Source organism: Pinus tabuliformis, chromosome Q (assembly GCF_031772625.1).
Source record: "Pinus tabuliformis cultivar Carrire ecotype Pingquan chromosome Q, CPIR1, whole genome shotgun sequence".
NCBI classification, from domain to species: Eukaryota; Viridiplantae; Streptophyta; class Pinopsida; order Pinales; family Pinaceae; genus Pinus; species Pinus tabuliformis.
This window is the reverse complement of record NC_142296.1, coordinates 1,141,897,667-1,141,917,805: the sequence shown is the minus strand read 5'-3', so window position 1 is coordinate 1,141,917,805 and position 20,139 is coordinate 1,141,897,667. Positions and strand designations below refer to the sequence as shown.

Below are 20,139 nucleotides of genomic sequence, written 5' to 3'. Positions count from 1 at the left end.
AAGAATCATTTCTATTGTTCTATTTGTTGTTCATGTTGTGGATGCTTTATTAAGTTAGATGTATCTGAAGTGTTTTTCAGGTGTACAAGGCAAGGCTGGAGAGCCCCCATACCAAGCTAAGTACACTTTGGTTAAATTTTGTATAAATTAGCGTAGTTTTGATTCAGTATTTTCTTGATTCAATTTTATGATTCAGTTACTTAGATGTGTTATGATTTCTGTATGATTTTTGGATGATTTTGGTTTAAAATCTAATTTGTGTACGAAAAGATAACCAAGGATTTAAGTTAAATTCTCTTTCAATCAAATTATGAATCACAACTAAAAATCATCATTTTGCATTTCTTGAATTGTTTCTTGAATTCCAGTTTATGATTTGATGCAATTGTAATGTTGTTGGGGTAGAACTATGAGGAAGGACAACTAAGACCTCCTAAGTTAGGAGTCCCTTCTCTTGCTTTCTACACATCACAAACTGATGTTCTTTAGTTTCTCTTCTTGAGGACAATATTGTGGCGAAGGACAACCAGGACCTCCTAAGTTAGGAGCCTCTTCCTTCGCTTATTGCATATTGAATCAAAGACTTTTTAGTTTCTTTAAACTTATAACTTATTTGTAATATGCATTTCCCTTAACCTTTGAGCCTTACCTTCCGAAATTGACTTTACCCGAAATCCATATACTTTGGACGTGCTTCCAAGTCTACAAACCCGGATTGACAAGTAAAACCCCTGCGTTAGTTTACTTAGTAAATTGAACTGACATGGCCTTGGATATTTTCTCCTCCATGAAACGAAATTCCCTGTAGTTCTAATGAATTTCACCACACATATTCACAAATGAAAATAAAATATTCATCGCAAGCTCAAAAATGATTTCCAGTTCCTACTAACCATTTAACCATTCGAATCATTTTTAGGGTCTTTAAAGTAATTGATGACAAAATGTGGTTAAGGTCAACTCACATCAAAAGAAAAGAGAATTTTCATTTCAGATATCAATATATAGGAATCAAGATAACAAATGACAAAATACAAACTTTGAGTTGTCATTATTGCACCATGATGGAAAATTTAGTAGCACTGATCACAATAATAATACAACAATGAGTAACGACACACTCAAAAAAAATTCTAACAATATGAAGCATGTCCATAGATGAAGTATGTATCCAATCCCATGCCCTGTAAGCATAACTAACTCGTGATATTTGAACCTTTTGTGCAGGTTAGGCATATTATTTATCTTCGTAGATGAATATTGACTACTGATGGTTGCATAAATGCTTGTTGAACTGAAATTGCAGAGAGAAGAATTGGGTGGAAAATAAATGATGCAACTCGTTTTGTGCGTGCATCGCTAGCACCAACGTCCAATCCTACCCAAGTGCATTTTATCAACTCATTTACAAAGCTTAATTCAAAAGAAATTATAAACATCACATGCATGCCATGAACTATAATGAGTTGTCCCCTCCAAAATTTTTGGGCTAAATTGATGGATAACACTTATCAATTCACTAGTATTATGTGAACTACAATAATAAGTGAACAATTAGAACTAAAAGGAATGAGAAAATTATACAGGAATAGCTAAGACATTTTTGAAGAAAACAAGGCATTTTCCAAACCAATATATGAGCAAAAACATTCCACTTCAGGCACCGTAACTATAAGTTACATATGATATTCTCTGAAAAGTACAATAAATTGTACATTGTTACATATGAGATTCTCCGAAGTTATAATAAATTGTACATTATTACATATGAGCTTCTCTTAAAAGTATAATAAATTGTGAAATGGAGGAAAGATATCTAACGAGTAAAGATATCTTCTACATTTGATAAATAGGAGTTCCTTAGGCATACGGTTTCCATTACTAAAAGAAAATGTTAAGATATACAATAAAAAAAAAAATATTCATTTTTTTAGTACAAAGCTAACAAAATATTCACTTCCTATGATTTTTTCCAAGGGTTTATGGTAATCTCTTGATTGCTAACTCTACTTGTAAAAATAGCTTCACACATTTGTGCTTGAAGGTTTCTTCTAGCATATTGTAGATTGATTTAAAGTCCTTAATATTTATGGAATTTAATTTATAGCAAAAAAACATATATTTGGTGAAACTCTAAAGCTAGGGTTTAACCCTAAAAGGTGCATGATTGTTTATAAAGCTCATTTAATACAATCTAACAATGAAATTCATCTAGTAAGTGCTTCATTGTGTTTATGTTTTATTTTATAGATTTTGGTGAAACCCTAAGGGGATTCACCACCTAGTCATACAAATTAATGATAATGTCATATTTGTATATCATAGGAACATGTAGTTTATCATTGACAAACTCTTGTTACATGTATTTTTCATTACCCTAGGAAAGTAGTCCATGATCTAACATTCCTCATTCCAAATGTGCACATGTTTTTATTCATAAATCATATTCAGGAATTTGTACGCAATAGTAAAGCTCTCCATTTTGTGGCATACTATCATGCAGTGACTCAAGTATATCATTTGCCCTTGATTTATGCAATATTATTTCACTCTTTTATTGGAAAAAGTACTTATTATTTAGCTTGAAAAATGATTTCATAGTGTTTGATTTCTATTTTTGTTGTAGCTAATATCTATTTCATATTTCATTCATTCATTAATTAGCTCTTAACCCTCCCTATATAATGGTGATTGATGCCCTATCTTTTCGTTGAATATTCTTAAAGCATCTTATTATTTCATTGGCACTAGTATATCTAATTACATATTGAGGTATGTGTTGCTTGAAGTGAAATGTATTATGCATACAATGCTATATAAGTTCATTTCCATAGATTGGGATACCTCACATGGCTTCAAGGATCTAGCCTAAAGTGAAGGGGAGATTTCAATAAGGCAACATTGGCGTGTTTCCCAGGTGTTCCTACTCTTGCGACACCACATGACCTTCATAAAGGTATTAATTTGGGTACTACCACTACCAACACAAGCTTTAAGAAAAACCCTAAAAAATAAGACAAATCCACACAATATAATGTTTCTCCCAAAAAACAACACTGAATTTTGGCAAAAATAGAGATAAAGATAGGGCGCATTACCTTATAAGTGTACATATCTACTCAAAGTATTTCTCGAATTTGTTGGAACAAACAAAAACCACTAAAAATATGAAAGTATTTGTGGTAAAGAAGGTACAAAACCTCATAAGAATTGTGTATCGAAATAGGGCTAGAAAACAATATTTTCAAACAATGAATAGAAACAAGGAGAATGCTACGCTAAAAGCACACAGATATGCAAAAGATGCCCTTATATCCATTGAAAAACCTTACAAATATGTTGTTGTCCAAAAAAAAGTTGCAAATCCCTCATTTCAAACTTGAAAATACCTTAAAACAATTTTGGATAGGCAAGCAAGTGTCCACAATAGGTTTAATACCCTTTCGAAATGATAAATATATTTTTACACTGCGTGAATACTTCAACGAACTCTAATCCAACAAAAAGCTTGAAAAAGAAATATAACATAAAGAAAGGTGAACACATAAACAAAAGATATGGCGCCTGTAAGCAAAAAAATCAATCACTTAAGAATCCTAGATGATATACAAGTTATTCCTAAGGTGAGTATTTATGTATAAATAATGGGGTTATAGACCCACACAAAGCTTAGGTTGGCTTTGGCCTCCTAAAATGATATAAAATATGTTCACTAGGTTGATTATTAAACCATAACCTATTAACAAAATAATGAGGTTTCTTAACGATAATCAAGTAACCACAAGTGACGATTATCATCATTTCAACAACTAGATCCTTAATCTGCATTTCAATTAACTCTTATTAATGCAATTCATTATAATTTCTCATTAGTATAATAATGTAATACTCTTTTTCAACAATTAAAGTGTCCCATCTTAAAGAGAACCTATGTCAGATGCCTTTACCCACTAGGAGAGTTATGGACCCACTATAAATACCTGGGTTTGTCTTGACCTCCTAGGAATAATCTAAACTATAAAATAACATGATTTTTTAACTATAATCAAATAACCACAAATGAAAACTACCATATTTAAACATTTAAATAATTGAAATACTTAAAATATTGAGTCACTAATTAATACAATTTACTATATTTTCAAATTGATTAATATGAGAATGGAATAATACTTTTTTTAACACTAAAATTGTCCCATATTAAGCAGATCCCATTTTAGATGCTTTAACAGGCTCGAAACTTTCTATCATACTCTTAATATGACCATTTCATGAAGAAAAATATTTACTATATGCAAAACCTCCCTAGTTTCACCTTAGGCTTTCTGCTCCTCCACAAAGCGAAATTGCCTACATTTTAAATGAAATTCACCATGCATGTTCACGATGAAAAATAAAATATTCATCACTGGATCAAAAATGATTTTTGGTGCCTACCAGCCATTTAACCATTGGAATCACTTTCAGGGTCTTTAAAGTAATTCATGAAAAAATGTGGTTGAGATCAACTCAAAAAAATAAAAGAGAATTTTCATTTCGGATAAAAATATATAGGAATCAAGAAAACAAATGACAAAATACGACCTTTGAGTTGTCATTATTGCACATTGATGGAAAATTTAGTAGCATTGATCACAATAATAATACAACAATGAGTGACAACACACTCGGAAAAAATTCTAACAATATGACGCATCTCCACAGATGAAGTTTGTATCCACACCCATGCCCTATAAGCATAACTAACTCCTTATATTTGAACCTTCTATGTGGATTAGGCATTTGATTTATCTTCGTAGATGAATATTAACCACCAATGGTTGCATAAATGCTTGTTGAATTGATATTGCAAAGGGGAGAATTGGGTGAAAGATAAATGATGCAACTTGTTTTGTGCGTCCATCACTAGCACCAGCATCCAATCCTGCCCAATTGCATGTTATTAACCCATTAGAAAACTTATTCAAAAGAAAACTTTGAACATCACATGCATGCCATGAATGACAAGGAGTTGTCTCCTCCAAAACTTCTAGGCTAAATTGATGGATAATGCCTATCAATTCAATAGTCTTATGTGAGCTACAATAACAAGTGAACAATTAGAACTAAAAGGAATCAGAAACTATATAGGAATAACATAGACACTTTTGAACAAAACAAGGCATTTTCCAAACCAGTATATGAGCAAAAACATTCCACTTCATGCACTGTAACTGAGCATTTCATATGAGATTCTCTTAAAAGTATAATACATTGTAGATTGTTACATATGAGCTTCTCTTAAAAGTATAATAAACTGTAAAATGGAGGAAAGAGACCTAACGAGTACAAATTTCCGCTACATCTGATATATTGGAGTACCTTGGGAGTTATGTTTCCCTTTCTAAAAGAAAAATGTTAAAGATATAAAAATTTATTCATTTTTTAGTACAAAGCTAACAAAATATTCATTTCCTATGCTTTTTTCCAAGGTTTTATAATAATTTCTTGATTTCTAACCCTACTTGCAAAAATAGCTCCACACATTTGCGCTCCAAGGTTTCATCTAGCATATTGTCGATTGATTTAAAGCCCTTAATAATTCTGGAATTTAATTTACATAAAAAATAGTCATATTTGGTGAAACTCTAAAGCTAGGATTTAACCCTAAAAGGTGCATGGTTGTTTGTAAATCTCATTTAATACAATCTAACATTGAAATTCATCTAGTAAGTGTTTCATTGTGTTTATATTTCATTTTAGAGATTTTGGCCAAATCCTAAGGGGATTCACCAAAATAATGATAATCTCATTTTTGTATATCATAGGAACATGTAGTTTATCATTGTCAAGCTCTTTTTCCATGAATTTTTCATTACCCTAGGAAAGTAGTCCATGATCTAACATTCGAAGTGACTTTTAGGCACTCATAAGAAGTTTTTCCTCATTAAAAATGTGCATTTTGTATGTTTTTATTCATATATAATATTCTAGAATTTGTACACAACAAGGTTGTCCATTTTGTGGCATACTATCACGCAATAACTCAAGTATATCATTTCCCCTTAATTTATGCAATATTATTTCACTATTGTATTGGGAAAAGTACTTATTCTTTAGCTCAAAAAATGATTTCACAATGTTCGATTTGTATTTTTGTTGTAGCTAATGTCTATTTCATATTCTATTCATTCATTAATTATCTCTTAACCCTCTCTATATAATGGTGATTGATGCCCTAGCTTTTTGTTGAATATTCTTAAAGCATCTAATCATTTGACTGGCACTGGTATATCTAATTACATATTGAGGTATGTGTTGCTTGAAGTGAAATGTATTGTGCATACAATGCTATACTTTACAAGTTCATTTCCATAGATTGGGGTACCTCCGATGGCTTCAAGGAGCTAGCCTAAAGTGAATGGGAGATTGCACTAAGGCGACAATGGTGTGTTTCCCAAGTGTGCTTACCCTTGTGGCACCACCTGACTTTCATAAGGGTATTAATTTGGGTGCTACCACTACCAACACAAGCTTTATGAAAAATGCTAAAAATAAGAGATATCCACACAATATAATATTTCTCCCAAAAAACAATGAATTTTGGAAAAAATAGAGCGAAAGATAGGGCACATTACCTTATATGTGTCCATATCTATTGAAAGTATTTCTCAAATTTGTTGGAACAAGCAAAAACCACTAAAAGTGTAAAAGTATTTGTGGTAAAGAAGGTACAAAACCTTAAAATAAATGTGTATGGAAATAAGGCTAGAAAACAATATTTTCAAACAATGAATAGAAACAAGGAGAATGTTACCCTAAAAGGGCACACATTTTCGAAAGATGCCCTTATATCCATTGAAAAACCTTACCAATATTTTGTTGCCCAAAAAAGAGTTGCAAATCCCTCATTTCAAACTTGAAACAACCTAAAAACAATTTTGGATAAGGAAGCAAGAGTCCACACTAGCTTTGATACCCTTTTGAAATGATAAATATATTGTTAAAATTCATGAATACTTCAACAAACTCTAATCCAACATAAAGCTTGTAAAAGAAATATAATATAACGAAAATTGAACACATAAACAAGAGATATGGTGTATGTAAGCAAAAAAATCAATCACTTAAGAATCCTAGATGATATACAAATTATTCCTAAGGTGACTATTTATATATAACTAATCATAGACCCACACAAATGCTTAGGTTGGCCTTGGCATCCTAAAATGATATAAAATATGTTCACTAGGTTGATTATTAAACCATAACCTATTAACACAATAATGAGGTTGCTTAGGCATAATCAAGCAACCATAAGTGAAGATTACCATCATTTCAACAACTAGATCCTTAATATGCATTTCAATCGACTCATATTAATGCAGTTCACTATACTTTCTCATTAATATATAATAATAGTGTAATACTCTTTTTAACACTTAAATTGTCCCATCTCAAAGAGAACCTATGGTAGATGCCTTTTCCTACTAGGAGAGTTATAGACCCACTATGAATCCCTGGGTTAAAATAATGTGATTTTTTAACTATAATCAAACAACCACAATTGAAAATTACTATCATTCAACCATGTAAATAATTCAATTACTGCATTCATACAATTCACTATAATTTCAAATTGAGTAATACGATAATAGCATACCACTTTTTTTAACATTAAAATTGTCCCATCTTAAGCAAAACCTATTTTACATGATTTAGCAAGCTTGGAATTTTCTATCATACTTTTAATATGACCATTTCGTGAAGAAAATTATTTACTATATGCAAAACCTCCCTAGTTTGGCCTTGGCTTTTTGCTCCTCCATGAAAAAAAATTGTCTGCAGTTTCAATGAAATTCACCACGCATGCTCACGATGAAAAATAAACTATTCATCACAGGCTCAAAAATAATTTATGGTGCCTACTAACCATTTAACCATCGGAATCACTTTCAGGGTCTTTAAAGTAATTCATGATAAAATGTTGTTGAGGTGAACTCACAAAAAAAGAAAAGAGAATTTTCATTTCGGATATTGATATATAGGAATCAAGATAACAAATGACAAAATATGACCTTCGAGTTGTCATTATTGCACCATGATGGAAAATTTAGTAGCACTATTCACAGTAATAATACAACAATGAGTGACGACACACTCGGTAAGAATTATAACAATATGAAGCATGTCCATAGATGAAGCTTGTATCCATTCCCATGCCTTGTAAGCATAACTAACTCTTGATATTTGAACCTTCCATGCAAATTAGGCATATGATTTATCTTCGTAGATGAATATTGACCACTGATGGTTGCATAAATGCTTGTTGAATTGATATCGCAAAGGGGAGAATTGGGTGGAAAATAAATGATGCAACTCGTTTTGTGCGTCCATCGCCAGCACCATTTTCCAACCCTGCCCAAGTGCATTTTATCAACTCATTAGAAAGCTTAATTCAAAAGAAAATTATGAACATTGCATGTGTGCCATGAACTGCAACGAGTTGTCCCCTCCGAAACTTTAGGCTAAATTGATGGATAACGCCTATCAATTCACTAGTATTATGTAAGCTACAATAACAAGTGAACAATTAGAACTCAAAGGAATGATAACATTATATAGGAATAACATAGATGCTTTTGAAGAAAACAAGGCATTTTCCAAACCAGTATATAAGCAAAAACATTCCACTTCAGGCACCGTAACTGAGTGTTACATACGAGCTTCTCTTAAAAGTATAATAAACTGGAGAATGTTACATATGAGCTTCTCTTAAAAGTATAGTAAATTATAAAATGGAGGAAAGACATCTAACAAGTACAAATATATTCTATATATGATAAATAGGAGTTCCTCGGGCGCACTGTTTCCCTTTCTAAAAGAAAAAAATGTTAAAGACATACAATCAAAAAGAAATTATTCATTTTTTTAGTCCAAAGCTAACAAAATATTAATTTCCTATGCTTTTTGTCCAAGGGTTTATGATTAAAAAAAAAATCTAACCCTACTTGTGAAAATAGCTCCACACATTTTTGCTTGAAGGTTTCATCTAGCATATTGTAGATTGATTTAAAGTCCTTAATAATTTTGGAATTTAATTTATAGCAAAAAAAGTCATATTTGGTGAAACTTTAAAGTTAGGGTTTAACCCTAAAAGGTGCATGATTTTTTATAAAGCTCATTTAATACAATATAAAAATGAAATTCATTTAGTAAGAACTTTATTGTGTTTATATTTCATTTTAGAGATTTTGGTGAAACCCTAAGGGGATCCACTACTTAGTCATACAGATTATGATAATGTCAAATTTGTATATCATAGGAACATGTAGATTATCATTATCAAGCTCTTTTTGCATGTATTTTTCATTACCCTAGGAAAGTAGTCCATGATCTAACATTCTAAGTGACTTTTAATCGCTCGTAAGAAGTTTTCCTCATTCCAAATGTGCATTTTCTATGTTTTTATTCATAAATCATATTCTAGAATTTGTACAAAGCAACAAGGTTTCCAATTTGTGACAAACTATCATGTAGTAACTCAAGTATATCATTTTCCCTTGATTTATGTAATATTATTTCACTCTTGTATTGGAAAAAGTACTTATTCTTTAGCTTGAAAAATGATTTCATAGTGTTTGATCTGTATTTTTTATTTTTGTTGTAGCTAATATCTATTTAATATTTCATTCATTCATTAATTAGCTCTTAAAACTCTCTATATAATGGTGATTGATGCCTTAGCTTTTTGTTGAATATTCTTGAAGCAGCTTATCATTTGATTGGCACTGGTATATCTAATTACATATTGAGGTATGTGTTTCTTGAAGTGAAATGTATTGTGCATACAATGTTATACTTTACAAGTTCATTTCCATAGATTGGGATATCTCCCATGGCTTCAACGAGCTAGCCTAAAGTGAAGGGGAGATTGCACTAAGGCAACACGTGTGTTTCCCAAGTGTGCTCACCCTTGCAGCACCACATGATTTTAATAAGCGTATTAATTTGGGTACTACCACTACCAACACAAGCTTTAAGAAAAAATCCTAAAAAAATGACAAATCCACACAATATAATGTTTCTCCCAAAAAATAACAATCAAGTTTGGCAAAAATAGAGAGAATGATAGGGTGCATTACCTTATAGTGTACATATCTACTGAAAGTATTTCTCAATTTTGTTGGAACAAACAAAAACTACTAAAAAGATGAAAGTATTTGTGGGAAAGAAGGTACAAAACCTTAAAATATTTGTGTATGGAAATAGGGCTAGAAAACAATATTTTCAAACAATGAATATAAGCAAGGAGAATGTTACCCTAAAAGGGCACACATAAACAAAAATGAGACAAGAGACACAGAATGTAGGCGATTAGCAAGGGAAAAAACCTCCCCAACTTGAGAGGAAAACCCAAAACGAATTCTTCTTCTTATAGAGACTTCAATTGACGAATACCAAGACCAAGACCCTTGACACAACAACTTCTCCAAGACCAAGTCACAAGACCCTTCTTTGTTGCTGCTTCTTGCCCAAGTCAACACAAGTCAAAATACCTCCTTGCACTGCTAGTCTCGGCTACCCTGAGATTTCAGTTCTTTTCCACAAACTTGCAATCTATACCTCTGCAAATTCGCATGTGGGAGGTGAGGGAGAGAGTATAGGGATGTTTTCCTCCTTCGCTTTACTTGAAGACTTCTCTTCATGATCTCGGCTAGCAAGGGAGCTGGAATGGAGACCTTCTTGATGAATTTCTCAAGGACTAATATATCATCACTATAGAAACCCTAGTTTTTGTCACACGTGTGAGGAAACTAACCCAAAAACAATGCCATAGATCTTCTCTCTTCCTATCTTCCTTCTCGCTAGTTATGAGGTTACTTTTCTTGTGATTTCATGTTCCTTTTCTTGTCTAGGATGCTTGACCGAGTTCTATCCTTGGTGAGGCTGAGATGCCCTATAGTTCAGTCCATGAGATATAGGTTGACTTGACATGGTGCCTAGGTTGACATGTCTTTCTTGAATCATCCTTATTCCTTTTTGTAGGACGACTTCAAGGGGTTCTTGTGACAAGGTCTTGGAGGGTTAATGACTCAAATGATTTCTCTTTTTACAATGTATAATATGCCCAAATGGGTCTTCAATCTTTGACATTGACTCATTAGACTTTATGACATGATGACTAACCCTAAAGGCTCACAATGGGAGCCTTAACTATAAAAATAAAATTCCTTGACCATGAAACCCATGATTCAAGCATTATAAAAATAATTTTATTTTCTTCTTTACATCAATTACATAAAATCATAATTACACATGTCATTATGAAGACCAAACTTAGTTACATATTTCAACACTCACTCTCAACTAGGGAGGTATTCATAATCTACATAAGCTACTTGAACATTCTCAATATGAAGAATTCTCATAAGAAGAGTCGGATTGGTAACCCATCTGTATAGCATCATACCATCCAGCATTGTCACATAGCAAGGCCTTAACTAACAACTCTATCTCTCCACAAGATTAGAGCTCAATGTTGGCGAGACCAACGATGTATAGACACCCTCATCATTGTTTCTCTTGGAACATACCCTACCCAGGTTCTCAAACTGTGTTCCATCAGGACTATTCTTGTCTTGGATTCCCAATCCTCAAAGAATAGAAGCCCTCTACAACTACTCTTATCTTGGATTCCCTAAGACATCCTCAAAGAGTATTGAATGCCAGATGTTTACCCAATCCTCCATTTTGTCTTCCCAAGTGAAGACAAGAATGATGTGTCTCTCTCTCCCTCTCAACTTAGGGAGGACATACCCATTCCACTGAAGGAATGTTCCCAAGCTCCTTCTTAACTAGGGACTTGACCAAGCTACCTCTTGACTAGGGACTTGCTTCTAGAAGCTCTTCAGGTGGAGATCATGAGATAACAGCTGCTTGTAGAAACCCTCCTTTTGATGTGTTGTAGATGCTGCAACACCCTTCAAAATTTTGGCTTGTACTCAAACTTCAGAGCCTTCCTTGGTTTCTCCCTTGATTTTCTCAAACGCTTAAGCTCATTCCACGAGCTTTCCCCAAGTTCTTTGAACCCTTTTGCTTGTTGGATTAATTTTCATCTTTTGGCATGTTTCATTGATATGTCATGTTTGCGAACCTTTTTTTAGTGGTTTTGAAGGTTCGTCTTTGTGTATATGAGTTGTCCTAGTCATGTAAACACTTGTCGCACTCATACACACAGTCTTGAGCATTGTCACACAAGTGTCATCATGGTCATCCAAAGGTCTATTTCAAGTGTCGTTTCTTGTCATGAGATAGTCACACAGAGGGTAATGCTCTATCTTGTTGTTCCAGTGGTCTATGTTGTCGTGTCATCAATGTATGCTAAGTGTGTGATCACAGTTCAAGTTTATCACGAGTCTATCTTCCTCCTCCACTTAGCCATTTTTGGAAAATCTTCCCGACCATGCAACTCAGCTTCACCGGGCCCCAACTGAGTTGCACACTATGCAATCTCAGCCCTCATTGATGTGACCTTGTTGCCTGGAACTGTGCAATCACTGTCCTCCAGGGTTGTTGTACAGTGCAATCCTAGAGCCCAGCAACCTTCCTTGACCCCTAGAATTGCGCAGTTGTGCCTCCCAGTCTGCCTTGAACTCCACACTTCACATTTTCAGTCCTCAAGATTTTATGTCGCCTACTGGAACCCTACAATGTGTAGAGAGCCCATCCTCCCTTGGCCTCCAAAACTACGCAAATGTGTCCTCCAATGTCCTTCCCTAAGCGAAGAACTGCGCAATTTTGTCCTCCAAGTCTCTTTGTTGCCCAGTCCCCCTAGCCTCTAAAAATTACGCAGAACTGACCTCATCCCGCTCCAGCCACTGCTTGCTTGAACTACACAATCCTAACTCTCAGTGGATTCTGCACAAATTTTCTCCCTAGTGGGGACTGTGCTGAAAAGTTCCTCAGTCAAGCCTGAGTTGCGCTCTGCACAGTCTTAGTGATCAAGCTCTCTCCCTATCACTTGGAACTATACAATGCGCAGTTACTGGGCCCTCTCTCGCAACCCATCACTTGTCACGGGCTCAGTTCATGGATAATAATGCATCATCTTAGGATAGGGAGTTGTCATGAGTGAATTGCAGGAATAGGTACACTATCAAGTCATTACGAGATGATGAAGAAGGATAAGAAGGGAAGAATGCCTAAAGACTCACTTGTAGCTGAACGGACAAGTGGACCTACCAAGAGCAAGCAAAAGGAACACAAGTGTGCAACCACCTTACAAGACTGAAGATCATTGAAGACCCTACATCATTAAGCTATGTGGAGAAGAGAAAGCATATCCAAGAACACATTTATCACTTAGCAACAATATCAGCTTGACATTGCAACATCATCAAGCCAGCCCATGTCAGCAATGTCATGTCAAGTTGTGTCATGAGTTGTCATATGCCACATCATTATTGTGGGCCATGTATATTGTAAATCAAATGTTTTGTAAAGCGGAAGTCTAATGGACACACATGAATATGAAGAGTCATGTAAGTTCAAAAGCCATAGGAAGTCGAATAGTCATGAGGGTATTCAAAGAGTCACAAGGCTAAGCATCACCCCTTAGTTATATATATCCCCTCATTGTATGAGCATATGACTTTTCACCTTCGCTCCTCCCGCAAGGCATTAGAGAGATCAGCGAGTTCTTTGAGGAGAAAGGAGTGGCTCCAATGTCCCACTACTAGGGCTAGTGATGTACAATGTAACCTTGAAACTTTTACTTAATAACATAAGCCTTTTCAGGCCAGCACGTTCTTCATGCATGAACTATAGATGTTTGTAAGACTGTGAATGTTTGTATTTCATGTTTGCTTTCACATGTACTAAGATAGTTGAACTATTTCGGTTATTTTAGTGCTTATCTTTTTGAGAATGTGTTGTAATGGTTGTTATCGTTGTCTCATCCTTGTGGACTATTCTACAGGATACTAGACAAATCTTTCTTTGCTTATTGGTTATAACGACTGTCGCATCCATTGTGGACTATTCTGTTGGATGTTAGACAAACATCCCCTTCTTTGTTGGTTGTAACGATTGTCGCATCCGTTGTGGACTATTTAGTTGGATGTTGGATAGGCCCTTTTGGTTCGTCTGCATCTCTTCCTAGGTGGTATTATTACCTCTCACTTAGAGGTTCACTTTTTCTCCCCCCCCTTTCGCAGTAAGAGAACCTAGACACAATTGCGCTGCACACTCACCAAGCGCACTCACCTTGCTTTTCGAAGATACCATTCCATCACTCTCTTGTGCTGACAACTAGAGCCAAGGCAAATCTTTAAGGAGTTGGCAACTGGGCCTTTATACTGGATGGGACTCCTACACCAAACGTTGTGAGGTCTCATTACGACTCCATATCGACGAGATCCCCTAATAGTTGGTGGGTCCAACATCGTCAACATTTTTGGCGCTAGAAGGAGGGCAACCAGTATTTTATGGTTGATTGTCCCACCAACCCCACTAATCCATCTTCTGGTCAAGGCAACAACGTTCACTCCATCTCCCCTACTCGTAATTCTGAAGTTGGTAACTCTTCATCGCCCAAGCCTGAATGTGAAATCCTGTATCATCAACTTCGGGCCATCTGCCCCATCACCCGTCAGTTTGCAAAAGTTGTTGGGTTGATTCCGGGAGTAATCAGTCTTCCATATTCTCAAAAGAAGAACAAGACCACCCCCACAAGAGTAGTGGTCTCATCTATTGAAGAAGTGGTCCTCGCCACTCTTGAAGAACTAGCAGACGTTGTGGAAAGGGAAGAAGAACCTCCACTCTTTCAAGGAGGAGAAGGAGGTCACCCCTTACTCTTGGGTTCAAATTCTGGCGGGACAGGCGGAGAAGAAGAAGAAGAAGAAGAGGAAGAGGAACCATCAGATTCAAAAGAGGAAGAGGAGGATAACGAAGAAGACATGGCAGAGCAGAATCTAGATTGGATGACTCAGGGCCCATTGGCACTTTTGGGTGTCCTGCACAAGATGTCGAGGCATGCGGAGAAGCTCTTGACGAAATATGACCATTACAAGATAGTGAAGGTTGAAGACCACTTGATAACTTCTACCTACATCTGCAAACAATTGAGGTACGTTATAATGATGTTGCATGCAAACTTTTTCCATGTACCTTGGATGGTAGAGCAGTTGTATGGTATCACAACCTTCCTCCAAACTCCATCCAGAATTGGAGGGCATTCAAAAGAATCTTTCTTGAGAAATTTGTTGAAGATAAGACCCCTGCCATGTTATTGAAGGAGTTGGGTAGTCTTAAGATGGAGCAAAAGGAAAAAGTTAAAGATTTCAATCAGAGGTTCAATCACATCTTGAACAAGTTTTCAGATGACACAAAACCTCATGACTCCATCACCATAGACTACACTTCTGCCTTGTTGACAAGTATTGCGCAATTTGTAAAGCAAACTGCGAGACCAACATTGACAGAAAACTACGAAGAGGCTATTGTCGTTGAGAAGGACTTGCGCGCTATTGGAGTCATCACAGATGATGAACCCACAAAGGACTCCAAGGACACAGGTAAGAGGTCTCAGGCCTCTGTGAGCAAGGCTAAGGAAAAGGAACCGAATGATCTTGAAAGCCTTACTCGTCTCATCAAGTCCCTGACCACCGAAATGGCTAAAATCAAACAAAGGACAAGCAAGACTACCATGAGTAGTAGACCCCCCAAGTTCATGCTTAGAATGAATGAAAATTCCAACAACAACAGCAATCAACCGGCAAAATCTACACAGAGTTCCAATGTGGTGCTGAACATTGAAAAAATGGACACGGATTCGTACTGCATGTTTCATAATGAGCATCATTCAAAGAAGACGTGCCCACAATGGAACTAGCTTATGAGCAGAATGGTTGCGCAGTTTGTTGACTCAGTCATGGTTGAAGAGCAGGCTGAGCCCAATGAAGAGAAGGAAGAAGTTGTTGCAGTTGATGAAGCTCCAAGCACTAGGCATATCATTGGATTTGAGGGTTTTCTTATTAAGCAATATTAGAGTACAATCTAGGCACTGAAACTAGCCTACCCAACAAAGAATTTCCTTGGTAGTAATACCTCTCAGTTTCTGACAAATCTCCTAGCTGAAACCCCGGATAATCCTTCTGGCAACTCCTCAACACAAAACTACTTAGAAACCCTAGCATCTGCCCAATCTGGACCGCGTCAGCCTCTCCTAGCCCAGTGTTGGCCCTGGGTCAGCCTATCTTGGCCTGCGTCAGCTCTCTAGGCCTCTGCATTAGATACGTTGGCCTTTGCATTAGATACGCTGGCCTCTGTGGTGCTCTACACAGCACTTGGCTACCTTTGCGTGGCTCTGCGTGAGCACTGGCTGCTCCTCCGTCACTATCTCTGGCTGCTCTGCTGCTCTCCCGACGTTATCTCTACCTCTCTGTCTCTCTGTACTCAATGCCCCTTAGCTTCTCTCCAATCACTGATTCTATCTCTCTTAGCAAACCCCACTCTAGAGAATAGAATCACTGATCATCTGGTGTATTCTCCAAGTGACCCTCAAGCCTCCTCTTATACTTTTCCTGTTGACATATCAACGACCGAAATTAAGTCCCTAATCAACGGCTAGGATTAGATCTGACTTGATCCACATCTTTTGGACCATTCTAACACATATTCATATTAATACACATTAATATTTTATTTTCCCTAAGTTTAGACTTAGGGACTCCATTAAAAATATTAATTATTTTAATATTTCCTGATTTCTTTAGAATCTACCCAAACCCTTTCTGAGTATTGGAGATCTCATGTACCCCAACCTCTCCACCAAATTTCATGGCTAGAGCACATCCGATGCTACCCCAAATCAACATACCTTTGTTTCTTGACAAACCTTATCTTGAGTGGCTTTCTTCCATACTCTTTGAGGATATAGCCAATGTTTTCCTAATCAAGACAATAGAGGGAGAATGGTTATTAGTATTTAATATAATCAAAACTAAATGAGAACATGAAACCAAAAACTGAAAGGAAATGAGATACTTATCTTTGGGAGTTTTTGGGGGCTCCCTCCAAAGCTTGAGGGATACCTATAAACTTATAAAACAAAAGAAAATTTATTTTCCAAAAACATGTTAAAAACCTATAAATTCTAAAAATCCAAAATAGAAGATCTAAAGACTAAAACAAAGGACTTAATATTGTAAATTCCTTATATCAGATTCTTCGGGTTTGACTTTCTTTGGGTCTCCTTCTTCAGCAATGTTAGTGTGATCTCTATCTCTCTTCTTATTCTTTGGATTGTCGGGGCAGTCACTTCTGTAGTGACCCTTCTTATGACATTGATAGCATTCTACCTTGGACATGTCTACTTTCTTCCTTGGTCCTTTCGATTTCTTTCCTTTGTGTTGAGCAATGTAGGCATTTGATACTCCTTCAAGATTGGCAACTAGAGAGATCCTCAATTCTTCTTGACTGCAGGCAGTCCATAGTTCTTCAAAAGTGGGAGCTTCCTTCCAACTGTTAAGTCCTGCAGCAAATGCACCCCAAGTAGGTGGCAATCCTAATAGAGTAGTGATCACGAGTTCTTTGTCTGGAACAATTTCATCAATGGCCAAAAGATCATCTCTGATTCTTGTTATCTTCACAAAGAAGGAGGTCACTGTATCTTCTTTAGTCATCTTTGTGGTCCTTAGTTCATTCTTCAAGCTTGCCACTTGACCAATGTTCTTAATAGTGAATAACTTTGATAAGGCTTCATACATTTCCTGAGCATGATTGATGTTGGCTATAAATGGGACAAGATTGTCCTTTATTCCTTCTACCATTAGAGTCATGGCCACCAATTCTAATTATCTGAATTTTACTTTGTCAGCATCACTATAGTAATTTGTAGGCTTGTTTGCTTTGCCTTTGACCAAGTCTAGAACCTTGTTCTTTTCAAGGATGAGATTAATCCTCTTCTTCCAAGACCTGTAGTTTGAGGCTCCTTCAAGTTTGTTCTCTCCCATGATTGTTTTACACATCTTCCTTGAATATAGTAGATTCCTTCCCTGAGATAATCCTTTTGAATAGTTCCTTGATCAAGTGCTTAAGACTGCCTTTTTCTTCTTTCTTCACCAAAGCTCTGATACCGTGTTAATAAATCAAAAAGGCAGAAAGATTTTCTTAATCTTGATAATTATTTGTGATGTTCTTGATTTGTTATTATGATTCTTTATATCTTCTTTCTTTTAGATCATCAAGCAATTACCAAAGCGAAAGCACAGAAAACAATGGACACTAGATGTAGGCACTAAGCCAGGGAAAATCCCCCTCAAGGGGAAAACCCAGTCAAAATTATCTTCCTTTCAATAGTATTCTTTGAGAATCTTCACCTTAGACAAAGACCAAACCTTCTCTCCACACCAAGGCAACCTCCCAGATCTTCGACCTTTCTTCCAACAACTTCGACTATCTAGCAGCTTTCGGCATCAGGTAGTTTCCGACATTGAAAAAACTTGGAAGACTTCGATCTCCCAATCTAGGGCACGAAACAGAGAGAGAGAGGCACCAAAATTTTGTTTTTCTTCTTCTTCTTAGACTCCACCCAACTCGCACTTCCTTTGGCTTCCCGGCTTCATACTTCGCACTTTCCATCTTCCTTAGAGATATCGAACTTGCTTGAGATGAAGTGCTCAAAATGAATTCGACTTGCTTCTATTTATAGGCTTCAAGGGAGGTTGAATTGATATCCTTAGGCCAACTTGATCTCTTCTAGGCCGACTTGATGTGGAGGATACATAAATTATATTTGACTCAATACTTAACCTTTTTTACATGATTCAAAAACCCAAGAAGGGTCTCTTTAAAAGTACAATGACTTTATTGACTCAAAATAAATCTTAGAAGTCCTCAATGGGGACTTTGACCTAAAACATGGTGACCCAAGCATGAGACCCATGCTTTAATACGTCACAATAATAATAATAATAATAAATGTATTCTTTTGACAAGTACATTACAAGATGACTCAAATACATTAAATGAAGACCAAACTTGTTACATTTTCCAACATAAAGTATATGACAGTCTTGTCGAGCACAATAAGCAAGTAAAAAGTTGATGGAGGATATTTCAGTTATCTTGTAATAATCTCAATGGTTGAAGAACCATGTCGATTCTTCAAAATTTTCCTTCTTGGAGTTTATTGAGTCTCATCTCTCATGGGAAGTTCATGAAATCATCTAAAGCAAGGCTTCAATGAGAGCTATAAAATCTCTTAATTAATGTCAGGATGTAGATAGCTCGATGGATACATTTTGGGTAAGATTACATTCCCAATAGTTAGAGGGAGCTATGATGTTTAATCTTTGGATACATCCATTATTAACATCAGATCAACACACAATGACCCTCTCATTTATCCATGTAAGAGGAAGTTGGGTCAAGATAAAAGACCCTAAGACTAAAAGTCTGAGATATTTTTGTGATTGTCCAGTTCATTGCCGAAATTTTTCTATTCTGACAAAGTGCACATCTAGGTGCTATATCTCTTAAAATCCACTTCACTTCGTGAATAATCTGAAATTTGGGATCACCATTGAGGCTGAAATCAGCAAGCATAACTTATCAGGATGAATGTGCAGGTTTTTGTCATATTCTCAAAATCCCTTGGTAAGGATAGTTTAACTTCCTTCAAAGAGAGGTTGGGAGTCATGGATAGACCCTACCATGAGGGTCTTTGTTGAAAATTGAGCTTTGGGAGCTCTTGGGGGCTTGGGGTACTTATTGAGCTATAAGCGACCATAGGGTGAGTGATTCACCTCACCCTATTGTTGCGATGTGTACAGAGTGAGTGGTTCACCTTCCCCTGTGATACCCCGTGTACAAGATGAGTGGTTCACCTTCCCCTGTGATACCCCATGGTGGTTGACATGTGTGTAGGGTGAGTGGTTCACCTTCCCCTATGATTGTGGACACATGTATATAGGCTGAGTGGTTCACCTTCCCCTACTGTTGATGACTAATGTTATTGTACTCTCTCATTGTTGAACATTTGATATAATAATAAGAAGATTTGATCAAAGGGTTTTCCCCATCTTGGCGTTTTTCCCTAGCATCCGCCAAATATGTTGTCTTCTTGTCTTGGCTAGTCTTCTGCATTTATATTTT

General features: G+C 36.0%; 1 protein-coding gene across 6 annotated transcripts in view; it reads right to left on the bottom strand.

Moving 5' to 3' along the window:
• Nucleotides 1–1,226: 1,226 nt before the first annotated feature.
• DET1 (light-mediated development protein 1 / deetiolated1 (DET1)) overlaps nt 1,227–20,139 on the bottom strand; it is a 362,730-nt gene continuing 343,817 nt past the window's right edge. For 3 of the 6 annotated variants that reach the window (XM_089385889.1, XM_089385892.1, XM_089385888.1), the window contains one exon: nt 7,992–8,397. In XM_089385889.1, the coding sequence (XP_089242015.1) occupies nt 8,261–8,397 (137 nt within the window). In that variant the 3' untranslated portion in view covers nt 7,992–8,260. Of the gene's footprint in view, nt 1,379–4,509; nt 4,925–7,991; nt 8,398–8,514; nt 8,553–20,139 lie in introns of those variants that run through there. The other 3 variants (XM_089385891.1, XM_089385890.1, XM_089385893.1) reach the window with 3 other exon arrangements.